At 47.7% G+C, this 19,280-nt stretch overlaps 1 protein-coding gene across 1 annotated transcript in view; it reads right to left on the bottom strand.

The window, feature by feature from the left end:
- Positions 1–19,280, bottom strand: part of KCNQ3 (potassium voltage-gated channel subfamily Q member 3) — a 127,478-nt gene that overhangs the window by 13,242 nt on the left and 94,956 nt on the right. Inside the window, exons 10-12 of the mRNA XM_087864890.1 lie at positions 5,466–5,668; positions 4,525–4,627; positions 1,852–1,983 (exon numbers count right to left, since the gene is read on the bottom strand). Of these exons, the coding sequence (XP_087721016.1) occupies positions 1,852–1,983; positions 4,525–4,627; positions 5,466–5,668 (438 nt within the window). The remainder of the gene's footprint in view (positions 1–1,851; positions 1,984–4,524; positions 4,628–5,465; positions 5,669–19,280) is intronic.

The raw sequence follows: 19,280 nt of genomic DNA, 5'->3' as shown, positions 1-19,280 counted from the left end.
AATGCATGTGCCTAATACATACCGAAAGCAATGACTGCAGGAAGGTCCACTCTGCGTGCATTAAGATGGGCCAATATTTTTGATCGGTATGTCCTAGACATCACGCTCCCTTCACCTCGGACAGAGCCATATGTGCCTCTGTAACAGCGTGTTCAGCTCAGAACTCATTCGCACATCCTGTCGTGACGCAGGCATGGAGTACCGACTGTATGCCTGCCGCTATGCCCGGCTGCAGTCAATATGCCATTTAGGGGTAAGTCCAGGTCACAAATAAGCGTTCCCCCAACCCAACATCATGGCTCACTTCCTACTCTTTCATCCCAATGGTCCTGTTCACTCTGCAGGACACCCCGGCCCGGCAACATGGTGCAGAGGAGGAAACCGAGGTCCAGACGGGACTTGACGGGACTTGTGTCCACTTGAAATCTCACACAGGCCAGAGGACGAGCCCCACGTAGGGCTCTGGTTTCCTGAGGTCAGTCCTATGTCTTGACCTCATATTGCCCTTTGGGTTTTTTTTAAATGTTTTTTTTTGTTTGTTTTAAAAGGAAATTTTTACAATTCATTAAAGATTTGATAAATTTAAAAAGTGGAAAAAAAAATCACACGTGGACTCATCACTTCAGGATCACCACTGCCATCCCTCCGTTTGTGCAGGTTCCCTATAGGGCAGTGCATGTGTATATTTCTAAGTAAACATATGGGCATAGTTTTTGTAACCATACCATATGTATATATTATTAACCTCCCAAGATCGATGCAGAGACTATACAGGAACATAATCATTTGTATACATTTAAGTATATGGACATGCACAGGTGTAAGCGTGTATAATATACGTCTGACTATTATTAGTAATCATATTATATGTATTCACTGATTGCATAATTTTTTATCTCATTGTATACACTTTTTTTTAGAGACAGAGGGTGTGAGTGGGGGGAGTGGAGGAGGTGCAGAGGGAGAGGGAGAGCATCTGAAGCAGGCTCCATGCTCAGAGCCTGACGCAGGCTCAATCCCGCGACCCTGAGATCATGACCTGAGCCAAAATCAAGAGTGGGACGCTGAACCGACTGAGCCACCCAGTGCCCCTCATTATATACATTTTTTAAATGTCATTTGATGGTTGCATAACTTTTTAATGAGAGTAGGAACATTTTTTTTTTCTTAATCGCTATTTAATATAATTGAAGAAGTGGAACATGGTGTGTTGGACGGAACAGGAGTTGTGCAGCCAGTTGGATCTGGTGTGACTTCCAGCTCTTCCACTGATTAATTTTGGGTAAGTTCACTGCCCCTTGAGTTTGGGTTTCATGGTCTGTAAGAGGCCATCCACAATGCAGTGCTGCGTGAGGTTATGAGGGATTAGACATACGTACGTAGAGCACCCAGGTGCTCCGCAAAAATGGTGGCACTTACCAGTTGGCATTGATGCTGCTTCCATTATTTTCACTATTATAAACAATACCTGATGAAAATACTTTTTAATATGGGGAAAAATTTATATTTAGAACTGGACATTTGGACTCAGTTGATAATCATCTCACTCTGGGTGGCAACATCCAAAGCATCAGAGTCGGGGCTGGTCAGTCATATGCCTTTTCTCCATGAGGACTGATCGGAGTGTTGACCTTGGCTAAGGTCAAAGTCATAGAGCTTCTTCACAGCCTGTTCGGTGCTTGTTGGCCTTCACATCCACAATGCACAATGAATGTTTTTGTTCTTAAAGTTTCTCCCCAGCATTCTGGACCATTTCTGAATGGCTTTCGCCCTGAGCTCTAGCTAGGTTCATCCGGCTTTGGCTCCTTCATGGTCAGGAGAGCAGAGTTCCTCCAGATGCAACTATCTTACCTGGTCTGAAGGTACTTTATCCTGGAAAGCATGTCGAGATGTCCCGCAGAATACTGCTCAATCACATCCTTCACGTCGTAAGGCCTCAAAGTCTCCTTAAATTTTTTTTTATAGAGACGGAATTGTAGAATTCTGCAAGGTGAAGTAGAGACATGTGCTTCATGAGTAGAGAGTAAAGGAAACTGTAATTCAAGCCTAGCACACTCAGGGGCAGGGAAAGAAAAGAACCAAAAAGAAAATGACTTGGTGGGGCAGGGCAGGAGATGTTCCAACTCATGGTTCTGGTTCCACCCCTTTGAGCCACACAGAGTTAGTCTGGCTAGTGCCTCTTCTTCGTGACTATCTCTCTTCAATCATTTGAATAATAATGAAATCATAGTAACAATAAAAGCTAACACTTATTGGGCATTCATTGCAGGTTAGACACAGAGCTAAGTGCTTTATGAACAACCTGCTGATAGATCAACTCGTAGATGATAAGACTGTGGTCCAGAGAGCTCCAGCATCTTCCCAGGGCCACCTGGCTAATAATGTCAGAGCTGTCCTCAAACCCAGGTTTGTATGCCGACAAGGCCCATGCCCTTAATCACTGTGCCACACTGCTTTCTCTTTGAGGACAGCTGACATAGTTCTTCCTCAACAGCCTCTTTAATTATTTGCCTCGTGAGTGCCTAGAAAAGAGAAACTAGCTTCAGTTCCCTGAGTTTTCTCAGCTTCTTAGGAAAGAGGAGCACCCAGAACTCGTAGATACCAAAGCCTCCCCTCCATCATCCTGGGAATCAATAAAGGCACCCCAGATGGCTAATGTTCCTTGAAAAGCCCATCATGGGGTCAACCCCCCCCCCCAAGCATGGTATCAGTTAAAACCTCCAATCATAGGCCAGCGCTGGGAAACATGGCCTACCTCAGGCCCTCCCTTCTCCTACTTGTGAGGGTCAATTTTTGTAGTGTATTCAGAGTTCATTTCATTTGTCATCACCCAGGTCCAGCTTCTCAACACTATTCTGGCTTATTGATTATGCCATCTAATTCAGGTGCCATCCTCTCCAACTGGGTGCCATTTTCTAAGCCTGCCCTTGCTGCAGCTCTGTCTAAGGCAGGTGTCAGCAGGGGGCGGCTCACAGGCCGAATCGGGCCACCTGCCTGTTTTTGAAAGTAAAGTTGGAACACGCCCACCCCCATTCATGTATGTACCGGCTAGGGCTGCTTTTGTACCGCAGAGTCAGAGCCGAGTACTTGAACAGACACCTGTGGACCACAAAGCCTGAAATACTTACTATCTGGCTCTTTACAGAAAAAGTTCGCCAACCCCTGAACTAAGGCATCAATAAAAAAATTCTAAAAAGAACAAGGCAGGGGCGCCTGGGTGGCACAGCGGTTGAACGTCTGCCTTCGGCGCAGGGCGTGATCCCAGCGTTATGGGATCGAGCCCCACATCAGGCTCCTCTGCTATGAGCCTGCTTCTTCCTCTCCCACTCCCCCTGCTTGTGTTCTCTCTCTTGCTGGCTGTCTCTATCTCTGTCAAATAAATAAAATCTTTAAAAAAAATAAAAAATAAAAATAAATAATAAATAAAAAGAATAAGGCAGAAGCCAGACCATAGATCGTCACAACACAGACCTCTCTCCAAGTTGGCACAGATTCATTCACTGGTCTTTTCTTTTTTCTTTTTTTTTTTTTTAAGATTTTATATACTTATTATTTGAGGGGGGAGGGGAGAGAGAGAGTGTGTGCACAAACAGGGGGAGGGGCAGAGGGAGAGGGAGAGAGAGAACCTCAAGCAGACTCCCTGCTGAGCATGGAGCCCAATGAGGGGCTCGATCCCAGGACCCTGAGATCACAACCTGAGCCAAAATCAAGAGTCGGACACCTAACCGACTGAGCCACCCAGGCGCCCCTCACATTCGCTATTTCTTTGAAGCAGTTACGAATCTAAGCAGTAATGCTTCATCCCACCGTAGTTCTGTCACATTGCACGGGTGGTGTCATGAGAAACCAGGTCAACGGCTCTGCTGAGGCTCACATATTATAACCCTCTTGTGCTTCCCTGATCGATTAGCCTAGGAATCTTGCTGAAAATGTCACAACTAGTTCTTGGAGAATCCAGCTTAGTTTCTAGAATTCACTGCCACTGCTGTAGAGTGCTTATAAGCCCATCTTCTGATCCAAGTTTCCTGTTAAGCCTATTTTTATTTTCCTGTGGAATTCTGAAGCAAAACAAAAATAGCCAGGGTAGATTATCGTCTCATCTGACAGACACACGCACAATCCTATAACTATGTTGTTGAAAATGCTAAATTGAAAAGAGCTAGGTGGATGGAGACATATAAGATCTATTATGGGTAAGAGGTATAAAGGAAGAAAACTCCACGTCAATATACCCTTCACTCCCAGACCTGTAAAACAAATGGTGGCCAATGCCAGACAAGAGCATGACAATCGGAAATACTGTCAGGAGCCTGTGGGAGCATTTTCATAAACCAGGGAACAAGAGTTACCCATGATGCCTTGCTAACGTAGAAGTCATTTTTCTTCAGGCAGCTACACGTTCTAGTATTGCCATACTCTGGGACCTGACTCATGAGTTACCTGACGGGGCTTCCACCCACCTTCCCAATATCCTGTGGGAGCTGAACCGGGGTCTGGCCCTCAGTGGGGAGGAGGGGGCCTCACCTGACGGCTCGGATGGCGGCCTTCAGGGTGGGGATCATCTCTTCGATGAGGAAGTCATTCCCGTAGGCCCTGTCTTCCGCCATGGGATCACCTGTCCCAGCATCTGGGAGGGAGACACACATATCAAACAGTAGGCCATAGCACTTGGAAAGGCTTGGGGACTCCATTCGGTCAGAGCCTTCGAGGCTCAACCGCCAGAGTCTTTGCTCCCACTTTGTGAAACGATATGGTGTTCTTTAGTTGTGACGCCGTTCAGGCCTTCTTAGCAGGTCCTCCTATTCTCCAGACATGAGTTAGAGGTGCCCGCAGTTCAGGACTGTTGACGGGGGAGAAGGCTAGCAAGGCAGGGAGGTGAGTTTTGGGGTTCCTGAGTGACCTCTCAGAGGCAGCAAAGGGCATCCACGTGGGTGGTGTTGTCAGACACCCGAGTCCAGATTCCAGCTGTCAGTCACTACTCTGGTGACCTTGTGGGGTCACGTTCTGAGCCCTGCCTGTCCTCCTTTGTCACAAGTAAAAGGGACACACGGAGGTATTGCTCCCACTGCCTCCTGGGGGTGCTGAGGCCCCTCGGTCTCCAGACCCCTCTGCACCTGGCCCTCTTTGTCCTTCAAGTTGACCTCCAAGGCAGTGCACTTCCATGCAACCACCCTTACGAGCCAAGACCGTGAGCCAAGGCTTCCCGGAGGCGTCTGCACAGACGAGTGTGGCGATCCCGGCCCGGAGAACAGCTAACTCGGGAGCCCCCCACTCCCTACGCTGTGGGGAGCATTGCAGGGGTCCCCAGCCAACAGGTGCATGGGATGAAGCACGAAGTTGGTTCAGGAAGGTGGGAATGGGCTGTCTACAGATGGGGCAGGTCTTCTATCAGGGAGGGAGGGGGGGAGGCGAGGGGAGGCAGGGAAAAGTGGAGGGGACAGAGCGAGGGACGAGAAAGGTCTCACCTTCGGAGCTCTGCCAGAAAGCGTAGGCTTTCATGCGGAAGGCGGTGCGGAAACGTTCTTTATTGTTTAAGCCCACAGGCTTTGGTTCTTTAGAAGGACTTTCTTCTATGGCATCTACATTCAGAGGGGTAAATAGCTTTCCTTTAGTATTGCTACCACGAGGATTAGAAAGGCGAACCCGATCCAAGAGACCCAGCTTTTGGCTACAAAATAAGCAAAAGTGAACAATTTTCCTCCTTGAGTGCAGGCTTTTGTAATTACCCGTCCCTCTCCATAAAGACTCACACATTGACCTCCGCATGTGACCAGGGGAGGCGTGCCCTCAGTACTAAAGCTGATTTAGCAGCTTGGACCGGGACAGGGCTCGGCGGTTTACCAGCTAGGACACAGTGGGCACGTTTCTTAACCTCTCTGCACTTGTCTTTTCTCCAATGCTTACATGGAGCTCAAATGGCAGAGAGGATATCGGATGCCTAGCTCCCAATGGCAGGTGGCCGAGCTTCCTGCCTTCCCCTGTCCCGTCTCCTCAATAACTTCCTTTGTACCACTCCATGGTGCCCAGGGAGCAGCTCTCACAGAAGAAGCCTTTCAAATGTTCCTCGAACAGACTCGAATGACATAAATTACAGAAAGCAGGCACCCTAACCCGGATGTCTACGGATAGATAGGGGCCATGGATTGAACTTGGAGGGGAGGCGGTCCCTGAGCTTGGATGGGAAAAACATTGCCTCTTTACTTGACTAACTTCTAACGGAAATTAGCATAACTTTCAATGACGAATGTAGGTAATAAACCCTAGTAATACCCTCAAGCCCCAGTCTTATCCTGTGTCTTCCACAACAGAAATCACAAGGCATTTTAGATCCCGTTATCTCTGGGGATTGCTGTGCTCATAGCTGTTTCCAAATGATGGTAGTACTCTGACTGGCCACAGGTCTTTAAATCCATCACGGAGAAGCCCACGTACAACTGCATCTCAAATGTTTCAATGTTTTGATAGTTATCAATACAATCACTTTCTTTTGTAAGCTTAGGCGTTTTATGTGTGAATTCAAGATTGTGATTCTGAGAAAGGGTCCCTGGGCTTCATCACACGGCCAAAAGTGTTCTTGGCACAAAAAAATGCTAGTAAGTCCAACATAAAGTAGCCCTGGCACAGAATTTGTGTCCCGGTCCACCCCTGGCCATGCAGGTGACCTTGGGCAAATCCATGTATTTTCTGAGCCGCAGGTCCCTCATCTTTAAAATAGGGGGGCCCACTCTCCACTTCACCCGGTTGCAAGGAGATGATGTTTGCCAAGGATTTGGCATAAAGCCTGGCACACAATAGGTGTTCTATAAATATTAACTTCTTCCCTCTATTTCTCAAGCCTGGGGCATGAGGAACAAGGCCCTCTTTGGATGGAACATACCAGAGAAAAGCCACGCGGCTAGTTTTCATACATCGAGACACTCTCGACTCAGTGGCTTCCTCTCGTCACCCCACACAGGGCTTGGCACATAGTAGTGCAGCACGTGCTTGTGGAATGAACGGGTGAGCTGATGAATATGGGCTGTGGAAGCAGCTCTGCATTGGCCCGAGCTGATTTAGTCTTTCTAAGGAGCGTGTCGGGTGATCGCAGCCACGTGCTTCCTGCCAGAAGCTGCTGGCGTCTCTGTGGCGAGGTGCAGTGGGGAGGTCGCGCGGGCTGGAGCCGCGGAGTGGGGTGGAACCCTCCCCCTGCAGAGCAGGTGCCCCCATGCTCTCTGAGCACCGGGGCCTGAACGGTCAGTGGGCCTAAAGCACCTGCTGTGTAGAGGCGTGCAGACATTACACATGATAACATCTGCAACGTTCCCTGCCTCGGCCTGGCACAGAGAAGGCACTAGGACGCATGTGGTTAATAACTAAGGGAATGAACGTGTGGCTGCGCAGGCATTACTCCTGGCTCCCTCTGAACTGTTCTCTCCCACCCAGCACCGTTACACGAATAACCTGCCCAGAGTACATTCCGGAAAACTCTAGTACTCCGATGGCTTTATCCTCCCTGTGCCAAAGACAACATTTTCAGAGTGGCTTTCCCGACCAGTTCTAGAAGAACGACTGCTAGGACAGAGAACTGTATCAGGGTTCGCGGGCTTGAAGTCCTGCACAAGGCAGGAAGTCGACTGAACAGAAAGAAGGCTTTCCTACGCGTGAGTTCAGTAGAAAGGGGACTTTAGGACAGTCTCTCCTCAGGTCTGCTTCTTCTTGGCCTCTACCTCCTGTGTCTTGCTAGATCACCCAGAGGTTGTGTCCTTCCATGTGCACCAAGCCTCTGCCGGCCCCGAGCTCCCACCTGCACGCCCAGCTCTCCAGCTGCCATGAGCCCTGCCTTCTCAGCCCACCTCATCGCTCTCGACCTTTACAACAGCCTGAGCACCCCTTCCCCCTGCCCCCAGAAATCAGGGGCTGCCCATGTCTTCCAAAGACATGCTGCAGTTTTCTCTGTCACACTCACACACAGTGTGTAGACCGTATGTTTCCATGTCTGCTCCCCACCCCAGTCCCCCCCCCCACTGGAACGTGCAATCCCAGCAAAGCAAAGACTCTGCCTGGTTATCTTTGAGCCCCCGACCCGCCCTTCCCCAGCACATCCCCAAGTTCAGGGTGGCCGTGAAAATCATGACCTTTGGGGCAATCCCAGCCCTGAGGGGTAAGGTCCTGAGGAACACGTGACCCAGGACACAGAAGTCACTCTCTCTGGCCCCAGCTCCTCACACGCACAGTGATGTCAGCCCTCACTGCGCTCAGGGCTCTCTGAGAGTTAAATGAGGGAATGCGTGGAAAGCGCTTAGCCCACTTCTGGAACGAGGATTGGAGAAGCCTTCAGTAAATGCCGGCTGTCACCATTATCTTGGTTAATAATCCTCTTCCCGCAGAAGCAGGAGAGGGCTAGCGGCATGTGTGTAAAGGATGGATAAAATTTCCTGAGCCACAAAATAAGTTTTTTTTAATTTAAATGAACTGAGATAAGTTCTGGGGATTTATATATTATTTTACAGTGCTTCCTAATGCCGGTCTCACACACTCACCATTGTCACTGAACTTGACCTCAGCAGGATGTAAGTCTATGTGGAGCTTAATTTCAGATCAACTAAGCAAGACAAAAGTAACAGCAGCCGCTCTGTCCTGACTGCAAATCTCAGCATAACCTCCTGGGGAGTTAGGAAGTTAATGACAGGGCCCTCTTGGTTCTATCTGTGCTGGGATTTAGGATTTGCCTGTTTGGCATTTCAGTGCTTCATTGCAAACTCGAAGAGTCTGAATTGCTTCGGCTATGTTTACGCGACACGCCGTGGTCGCAGAGGACGGTTTATGAGAGAGAGATTCCAAGGGTGTTAGGAACCCAGAGACGTCAGGCACAAGTCAGAAACCTCAGATCTGAATTACTCCCAGCCATCACACCTAAGAGGCTTATGGAATTCTTCCTCCAGCAAAGCGGGTGATCAGCTTACTTCTTAATTGTGATGCTCGAAATCCAAGACCCCAGAGGATAATCAGATGTCAGACAAAGTTCACCCCCGAAACCCAATCCCATTTCTGCCCTTCTCCATATGGATTTCTAGCACATCACTGAGGTCTTGTGCTTGGAGGGTTCTACAGGTCTTGCAAGCAAAGCCTTCCTTGGGCTGACATCTGATTTTTTTTTGGTAGCCAGGGCCCCTGATTTATCAAGTGCGGACAAACAATTTTCAAATGTGAATTGTAAAACTGGAAATAGACTGGAGACAGGAAAGTAAAACAAGAAGTAAAATTTGGCCTGGCAGAGACAGCCTTTGCCCTGGGCTCCCGCCTTGGGTCACTCCAGCCACGCTCAACTCTACTCAGTTCCCTGACACTCACCCTTCCCCACCATTGCATATGCCATGACCTGTACCCAGGAAAACCTTCGCCCCTTCTTTTATCTAAATGACTCTGACTTTTCATCTAAAACTTGGTCCAAGCATCAGCCCCAAGGCTCACTTCCCTTCACAATCTAATTACTTACCCATTCATTGTGCATTCTGCAGACCTTTTGTCACCATGGGCACTTGGCCACCATAATGAAATCTTCGACTTACTAGGGACTCTCTCACATCAAAGCATTTGTTCTCAAAAGAGACAACTTTGCCAGTGGACATCTGGCAAAGTCTGGAGTCAGTCTGATTGACATAACTTGGCAAGTGCTTTTGGCCTCTGGTGAGTCAGGGCCAGAGATGCTGGTAGACATCCTACCAACACACAGGAAAGCCCCTGACAGCGAAGAATGATCCCACGCCAAATGCCCATGTTGTTGAGTCCAAGAAACTAAAAGGTAAGCTATTTGTCTGCAAACCATACTTTGGTCAATTATCCGGCATCTAACGCAGCACCTGGCACGTCGTAAGCACTGAAAGCATTATCTGGATGTTGAATGAATGAAGGAATACAATATGTGATCTTCTGTAAATAAAATGCATCCAACCTCAGCTGAAAGAGGGAGTGCCGTGTGGTGGAAAGACTAGATTTTGAAGTAAGACACCTGCATTCAAACCTCTGCTCTGCAGTTAACGTTTCAACTTTAAGTCATTAGCTCCTTCTGATTTAGGTTTTTCCACCTGTAAAGTCGAGCTGAGGCTATTTATTTATTCAACAAGAACGTGTTCTACACCTTGTAAATGCTAGGCTCTTGGTGACTGCTGAGGATATAGTAGTGACGGAAATAGACATGGTTTTCAGCCTCCAGTGAGCTTATGATGAGGTCGGGAAGACATACAATAAGCAAACAGATGCATAGATTAGTAGAAATTGAACCAGGAAGCAAAGAAAGTGCAATCATGGAGTGTAACAGGAGGTTGACTTTGATGGAGTGGTAAGGAAAGGCCTCTTGGGTAGATGGGAAGACCAATTAAGCGGCCAGTCTCCATAGCCAGGGATCAAAATGATGGTGGTTCAGATGGCGAAGCTAAGACCTAACGGGTGAGAAGAAGCCAGACCTCAAAGAAAAGGGGTGCACATTCCCTGGGCAGAAGAATCACACTTGGGTGCAAGGGGCGTGAGCATTGCATTTGTGTAACAGAAGGGGGACACATGACCAGACTGTTAAGGGCAGAGTGGCACAAGGTGAGGTCAGAAGCCAGATCACCAGGGATTCTAAAATTAGGATTTAGAATTAAGAATAGAAAATAGAAATTTCTGTTTGATTTTAAGGGCACCTGGAGGCCACTAAGACTTTTAAGAAGGGGAGAGCACACCAACTTTGCATTTTAAAAAGAACACCCATGTTCACAGCATTGCTAGTCCCAATGCCAGAAGGTGGAAACAACCCCAAAGTTCATTAAAGAATGAATGGATAAACAAAATATGGTCCATCCACATGGTGGAATATTACTCAGCCTTAAAAAGGAAGGAAATTTGGACACATGCTGCAATTCATCTTGAAAACATCATGTAAAGTGAAATAAGCTAGTAACAAAAAGACAAATAGTATATGATTCCGCTTATATGAGATCACTGGGGTAGTCAAATTCATAGAGACAGGAAGTAGAATGGTGGTTGCCAGGGGCTGGGGGGAGCAGAAAATGAGGAGTTGTTTTTAATGGGCACGGAGTTTCAGTTTTACAAGATGAAGGAGTTCTGGAGATTAGCTGCACAATAATGTAAATATACACTTGAACTTGAATATATACTTGAATATATATTAACACTATATACTCGAAAGGGGTTAAGCTGACGATTTTTTTGTTATGTATATGGTACTACAATCAAAAATTAAAAATAAAATAGAACATAGTGGCTGCTTGGTCGTGGATTGGAGGGGAAGGAGGACCAAAAAGACCGATGAGAAGTCCCTGAAGTTTTCCAAGGAAGACATACCGGTGGTCTGGACCAGGGTGGTCATGGTGGGAGCAGACTAGACTTTGACTTATACGTTGGAGTAGAATCACCAGAGTCTTCCCCGATGGACTCCATGCGGGTCATGAGGGAAAGAGATGGGTAAGGCAGCACTGCTCGGTTTCTTTCTTTTTTTTTTTTTTTAAAGATTTTGTTTATTTATTTGACAGAGATAGAGACAGCCAGCGAGAGAGGGAACACAAGCAGGGAGAGTAGGAGAGGAAGAAGCAGGCTCATAGCGGAGGAGCCTGATGTGGGGCTCGATCCCAGAACGCCGGGATCACGCCCTGAGCCGAAGGCAGACGCTTAACCGCTACGCCACCCAGACGCCCCAGCACTGCTCGGTTTCTAATGACACAAATGAGTGGGTGTTAGGAAGGAAGACCGAGAGGCATCCTGTTAAGTATACATGTGTGGACCTTGTCTTTCTTCTCTGTAGCTACAATCCCTACAATGGTTTCTGGACACAGAAGGGTCTTCACAAATAATTGGATAAGAGGATGGACGGATGGATGGATGGATGGATGGATGGATGAGGGATGGATGGATGGATGGATGGATGGATGGATGGATGAGGGATGGATGGATGGTGAACACACCAAGAGTACAGGGTCACTGCAGCCAAGAGAAGAGTCTTTTGGAAGAGGAGGTCAACCTGTCTTGTGTTATTCGTTGTGAGAGCCCCATGAGCACAGACTGAGTGATCAGCACAGAGCAGCCAATCCCACCTCCAGGGGCTAAAGCCTTAAGTTTGTCCCTTCTCTCCTTCATGCTTTCATCCTTCAATATTTCCAGATGGAAAGGGTGGGGCCTTACACAAGACATGCGATCCTCTTTTAGAAGCCTCCTTTAGCACCACAGTCTGCCCCAAAAAAGACTGAGAAGGCAAAGAGAGAAAGAAAACAAACAACCAGAAAAACTCAAAAAACAAAACACCTGTCAACCTGTCATCATCCATGTGCCAAACCTTTGAGGCTTTGCTGTCCTATTTTTTCTCTCTGAGAAAAGACTATGAATGCAAATTGCTGTCTTAACTCTGTTTCTTTTTAATCAAGTAGGAAACCTTAACTGGGGATTAGATGACAGCGAAGATACAGCAGGCGTCAGGGACTGGAACTTGACAGGCCCTCCATTAATGGCATCAATGTTGAGGAAGACAATCATGATTTCTCTAGGCTCTCACATTGTTCACAGCAGAGCTGGGAGAATCAAATCACTCATATCCTTTGTTTCTAGCTACAAAATAAATTTCCCTATCCAGAAATGAAGAATTGATTTAGGCGTTTTGTGCATTTTCCTTGGGACATCTGCATGCTATTCTTTACTGCATTGGCATTCCTAGGGATTTCTCAGATAGAAAGAGGTGGCCTGTGGAGAGTGTTTGTTAGTTTGAAGGCTGAAAGCATGAAGGAGGAAGTGACAAAATTAGGGTCTTACTCCATCCCTTAGCCCAGTGAAAAGCTACTCAGTCCTTGACAGACTAAAGCAAAGTGCCTCTGTGCATCCTTTCCTGATCTCCGGCTACAGGCAGAACTCAGAGTTCCCTTCTTTCTTTGTTCTCTCTACCCCTGTGTCAGTAACATTTCCATACCAGCACCCTCCACACTGCACTGTTCTTCTTCCATCGACACATCCGCCTCCCCACCAGACTATGAGGTCCTATTTTCTGGGAATCTCCAGGGCCCTTAAAGAAAGGAAGGAAGGAAAGAAGGAGGGAGGGTGAGAGGGAAGAGAAAAGTCTCGCAAAGCTAGGATTCAAACCTATGTTGATGTGACTCCTAAGCCGGACCTGCGCTATGTAGAAAAGACTGGCGACTAGGCTTTTGTAGAAAAGCCTAGAAGTGTGGGTGCCAATCAGGATAATAATAGCGATCATGATTAAAGGAAACCCTGTGTAGTACTTGTCATGGGTAAGGCTCTATTCTAAGCATCTAATTCTTACAACAGGCCCGGGAGGTAGGTACTCTCACCGTAACTATTATATTGATGGGGAAACGGAGGCACGGAGGTTTGGCAATGTGTCCAAGAGCATGCAGTCAAAATTCTTAAAAGTGACCCATAACTCTTAGTGTCTAATGCAGCAACATAACATGGGCCCAGTTCTGCTGATGCGGCCACAGGCTCATAGCACACAGGTCCTGAAGTGGCTTAGTGCTCCCCGAGTCCGACCTCCACCTTCTAGCCATGAGGCTAGGCCAGGTAAGTGCTGGTTTCTAAGGGACTGTCTGGAGGAAAGACGGGGGCAGATAAAGCAGGGATGAGGAGGCAGGATCGTGACTGGACTGGCTGCTGGGCTACAGAAACAGCTTCATGACTTGGAAATAACCCTGATGTGTTAATCTGGTCCTCTTTTCTCCGGACACGTTCGCAAAGGTAGCTGAGCCAATGGCTTACTTGAAATTCCTCTGATCCAGCGAATCTGGGAATCTGGGAGCATGATTCCAGGCCATGTATAGCCAGTGCTCAGAGGACACACAGACTCACACACTAATGTGAGTGAGGAACAATGCACTACTCTCCACTGCTCTCCTAGAAGAATTATTTTCTCCGTGAATCCAAATCGCATGTATGAAGAACATATCAGTGGCCCAGCACTAACCTCTAGTGAGAATGCACTTTGTACCGGGCCACGGGTATCATTCCAAGCAGCCTAGAAGGTTGTTCCTATTGCCATCCCCACTTCACAGATGAGAACATGAGGACATGAGAGGCTGCTTGAGTTGCCCAAGAACTCAGCTAGTAATAGGGCAGCCATGCATTGAGGTCTAATGGTCTACTTCTGGAGTCTGTTCTCAGCTCTTGTTGCTATGACTACCTCCTAATTCCACCACCTGGTTATTTTTAGTCCCTGGTTAAAGAGGAGAGAGGACCACAGTTCCGGTGGGAGCCAGGTAGATGTAGGGTCCAATACTATTTGTGCGGTTTGGGAGGAGATTTGTGTGCGTTCTTTCACCTTGCTGAGTCCCTGGGTCTTCATCTGTGTAGCAGATGCTGAAATGGAAACCTTATAAATGTTTCTCTCATAGTCATGTCCCCTGGACCTGCTCAGACAGCTTCCCACCACATATGCAAACCAATCGTGCTTGCCTTTGGCAAATGTGGAAGGTTGAAACGTGTTTCCCAAAAGATATGCTCAAGCCCTGACCTGAGAGCTATAAATGTGACCTTATTTGGGAATAGAGGCTTTGTGGATGTAATCAAGTTGAGATGTGCGCATACTGGAATAGGGTGAGCTCTTAGTGCAATGACTGGTGCCTTCATAAGAGAAAGGAGAGGGAGGTTTGGGTACAGAGACACAGACTCACACAGAGGGAAGAAGAGGAAAGACAAATATCTGCAAATAGAGGCAGATAATGGAGCGATGGGTCCACGAGGCCAAGGAATGCCAAGGATCACCCACAACCACCAGAAGCCAGGAGGAGGCAAGGAAGGGTTCTTCCCTACAGCCATTGGAGGGATACGGCTCTGACATCTTGATTTCAGATGTCCAGCCTCCAGAATGGTGAGAGAGTGAACTTCTGTTGATTGGAGTCACCCAGTTTGTGGTAATGTGTGATGGCAGTCGTGGGGAAACTAAGGCAGCACACAACGAGGGCATAGTGGGTGCACTGAGTACTCTTTTCGGACTGATGGAACCACGCCGGAGAGCTGTGACACAGTTTTGAGTGCTAAGGAATGGTGTGCCCTGAGTCGACGGGAGGCTTCATGAAGGGTAGGGAGGACCATCTTTTTTCATATTCTTGCAAAGTCATAAAATGGAATTTCCATACTCCTAGAAGAATTGAGAAGAAACCCCCAGCCCTCTACTGGCTTCTCCCCGTGGAAGGAGGTGAATTATCTGATTAACATGTTCTATGGACCCATCTTCTTGATTGGGCGAGCTTCCATATTAAAGGTCGGTTCTGTCTTCAAGGACACACATGGCCTGTCTCTGGCTCTCAGTGTCCCAAGGGCTCAGACAAGCCATGGCCCCAGGTATCTGGCGGGGAGAGTGAGTGTCTGCTTCGTGTGCTGGTCTAAGGGCCAAACTTGGTGGGAAGTGTTAGGATACTCACTGGTGCTCCCAGAGCCAATCCTGCCTTACGCAGCAAATATGGCCTATATTTTGATCTGTTTCTGACTCCTATTTCTCAGTTAGCTCATAATTCGGAGGGAAGGGGGTGCTATAAATAGGTGTCCCCCATATTCCAAAAGAAAAATTGAGACTAAGCTCTCAGGACCTGTTGGGGATCCATCACCGTGAAGCTAAACCAAATTGGTCCAAATCCTACCCCTACATCTCAGCTACTCTGCAGGCTGGACCAGTGTTGCAGGGTCTGCCTGGCAGGACAGAACATTAATAGCTATAGAATTGTGTCCAACACTCTTATTTTGCTCTGGGCAACAATTTTCTCATCAGTAAAATTGGGGGATTGGATTAATCTCTAAATTCCTGCACACCCTTAACAGGCGTCGACTCCAGGGCACGGAAGGAGACTTATTGCCAACATCATCTGTCACCCTGTGAGATCAATTTCAGGTGGCCAGTGTCACAGGGAGAAGGTAAAGTGTGAATTACAGTGTCTGACCAAATGCTCCTTCACTCTGCACAGATCCTGGCTCTGTGCCTTTCCCTGCCTCCGCACAGCCTCCTCTCACGGCAGGGACTCCAGCTACAGGGAGCCAAGGAGATGCAGAAGAAAACCAAACAAGCAAAAGGGGACGCCCACGGCGACTGACTGTAGTTACCTAACTGTCCCCGACAACTATGACGACCAGCACGGTGGCTGGACCCACACACCATGGTGCTAACCCAATCAGATCAACTTTTGTTCTCACCACTGTCTAGCTGCAGGATCCTGTGCAAATCACTTAGCTCTCTGAACCTCAGTTTTCTCATCTGTAAAATAGGGGTTCAAAGTAGTATCTTCCCCATTAAGGCGGCTATGATGGCTAGATGTGTTTAGAATTATACCTGGCAAACAGGAAGTATTCTTTATAAATTATTGTTATTATACATAAATTTTTTGACCCAGAGAATGATCTCCCACTAAAGGGGAGCGCTCTGTGAAGGGGAGGACGTAGCAATGAGATCGGAGATAAAGAAGCAGCCTGGGATGAATATCTCCTCTCTCCCAAGATAGATACAGAACAGAAGAGTCCCGGATGCTGCCGTTAAGATGGAATTGTTTGAAAATACAAAGTAAACAATATGGCTCAAGCAAGCCGTTACTGTCAACACGGTTACCTGTTTTGAAAATGCACAAAAACACTATTTCCTCTCAAACAAATGCCTCTAATTATCGGCCCTGCTGCACGTCTACTGAAGAGTGGCGAAGGAGGTTTAAAATGACGTCGCTTCCATAAACTATCAGTCTTTGCTGGTATAATCTATGGATTAGATGAGCCTCAGTAGGGTTAGTGTTGATGTTCTTTAATGCAACATTTTTAGGCATTTGAAAAATTTCAGCTGGGATTTATGCCTGTCATGGGCAGCTGTCATTTTTGTCTACTCTGTTTCCATCCCCTGTTCTCTGGGGGAAAGGACCCTATTCCACTGGGGAACTGATTCCTCCAACTTCAACCAAGTGATTCTAATGGGGGCCTCATGGCGTCTTGAACGCACACTGCTCACTCTAACAGGTGGACACGGGACCTAGAGTGTGGCTGGTCGTGGCCTCTTACTCTCTGAGCCATACACATTGTCCAAGACACGAGTATGTGACCCAAATTGGGCCCTTCTAAGTGCTTCCCTGGGGTTTCCCAAACTGGTGTTGGGTGAAGGACAGATAGGGAAGGAAGGAAAAATACGTGATCACGGGATGCTTGCCTCCACACCTTCATGTGTATGCAGAAAGTCAGTGAGAATGAATGAAATCGGGAAGGAGAGTAGAGACGAGAGAGGAAAAGAGAAATCCTAGACGAATCCCATTCCTTGTTTCCTGGGGATCTCACCCTGATGGGTGGCTATGAGAGCCATTACATCTTTCTTAGTCCAAGGTAGTTTAAGTTGGGTTTATGACACTTGTAGAATGAGAGTTTGTCCCTCCATCCATGCATCCAACCATCCATCCATCCATCCATCCATCCGTCCGTCCATCCATCCATCCGTCCATCCACATGCCCACCCACTTTGTTAGTAAGTTACTATCTACTGAAAGCTAACCAAGTGTCAGGCTGTGTTCCAAAGCACTGTTTTAGGTTCTGGACATAACACAGTGGACAAAACCGCCCCTCGGAGGCATTCTACCTAGTATGGAAGGCAACAAGAAGCAAATACATAACATGTCAGATAATCATCAATGATAACAATGAAAATGAAGTAGGATCAAGGGCACAGAGACTGATGGGGTGCAGGCAGAGAGTCAGAGACGGTCTCTCTCGGGAGGTGACCTTAGGCAGAGTTTCGAACGAAGTGAAAGCATGAGCTGTGTGAAGATGTGATCTGAGAGTTCCTGGCCGAGAGAGAACAAGAGCCAAGTTCATGGGTCTTCAGACTAACCGAGCTCACTCTCTACCCCTGGGGACAAGGAGGGCATGGTAATCACCCGTGCTGCAGGGGGACTCAGCCTGATATGATCCGGTTCAGTCAGACCGACCCAAACTTGAAATCCCCACCTTGGCAACTTCTGTGCTTGGCGAAGGTGTAAGTTAGCTAAATGCTTGAGCTCAATTTCACACAAGTCAAGTGATGGTAGAGAACCTCCTTCATTAAGTTAGCAAATATTTGGGGGGTTCACCCTATACTTCAGGCCCAGTGTTAGCTCATGGTCTAGAGAGGAAGAGAGAACTTAAAGTTTTGACTATACACAGAACAAAGGCTTTACAGGGAAGTGCTGAGTCCTACCCCCGGGTACCATGAGGGGTAAGAACGGATGAGGGTGTGTGTATGTCGGTTGCCTCTGCCTTTAGAAGAATTAATTAAGACGACCTAGGAAAAGCACTCGGGTCCTAGTAAGTGCACAAGAGAAGCTGGCTCTGTCCCTTCTGATTAGCCTCAGAACCACAGATCCGGAGAAGCAGAAGATGACAAAAGCCCACCTCCCAGCCACCGTAGGAAGTCAGCGGGGCCTAAGTTCCCCAAAGCGTCAACACAGCCCTGTCCTCGGCACTAAAGAAGCTCATCTCTCTATTGACCTTTAGGGGTGCGTGAGGCCAAGCCACAGCTTTAACAGCAACGATGGGCTTGAGCTCTTGCCAATAAGCTGACAAAATTTCTTTTTCTTACCCCATCAGAGAACCGAGATATGTCAAGTCACAGAGAATAGACCACTTTCCTCAGTCCGACACATGAACAGAGGTGTGGACCGCCTACGCTTGGAGGGGTCAGTGAGATGAACTCCAATCTGATTCTGGCTATTTAGAAAAAATCGCAAGTAAGACCGAAACACCAGTTAGCTGGCAGCCTGTTGAAGAAGTTAATACAAAGGTGGAAAACGTCCATCTGCAAGGATTCACCTAACGCCCGTGTACGCTGCTCATCGTTCTCTAGCCTTGCTCCCTGCCCTCCTGGCTAAAGGAACTGATGATGCCTGTCGATGGTTCCCCCAGAATGTTCTCCAGGTCTCACGTCCCGCCGCCTGGCTTTGCCGCTAAAATCACACCTGGTATCTCACCTGCCAATCCATCAGCCAACCTGTTTGCTGTACAAACCCAAAATACTGCACCAGAGCCTGGATGAGGGAGGCCATGTGGCTTATGTAACTGACCTTGTTCTTCCTCCCAGGGAAGGATGAGCCAGCAAATCGCTGGCAACTCTGACCCTGAGAAATCATGAAACGTGCTTTCCCTCTGCACCCCGGGCAGAGCAGAGCATTCTTGAGAGGGGCATGAGGAAATTGCTGACATTCTGGACAGCCTCTTTCTGGAAACTGGAGGTAGCAAAGCCTCAGAATGCCTCTCCCCAGGCTCCAGTTAAGTTGGGAGCGCACGATCCCATGCACACGTGGTATTTTGCACAA

This window comes from Ursus americanus, chromosome 9, assembly GCF_024610735.1.
Source record: "Ursus americanus isolate L20-20 chromosome 9, mUrsAme1.1.p, whole genome shotgun sequence".
NCBI classification, from domain to species: domain Eukaryota; kingdom Metazoa; phylum Chordata; class Mammalia; order Carnivora; family Ursidae; genus Ursus; species Ursus americanus.
The sequence above is the reverse complement of the archived record's forward strand: the minus strand, read 5'-3'. Positions and strand labels throughout refer to the sequence as shown.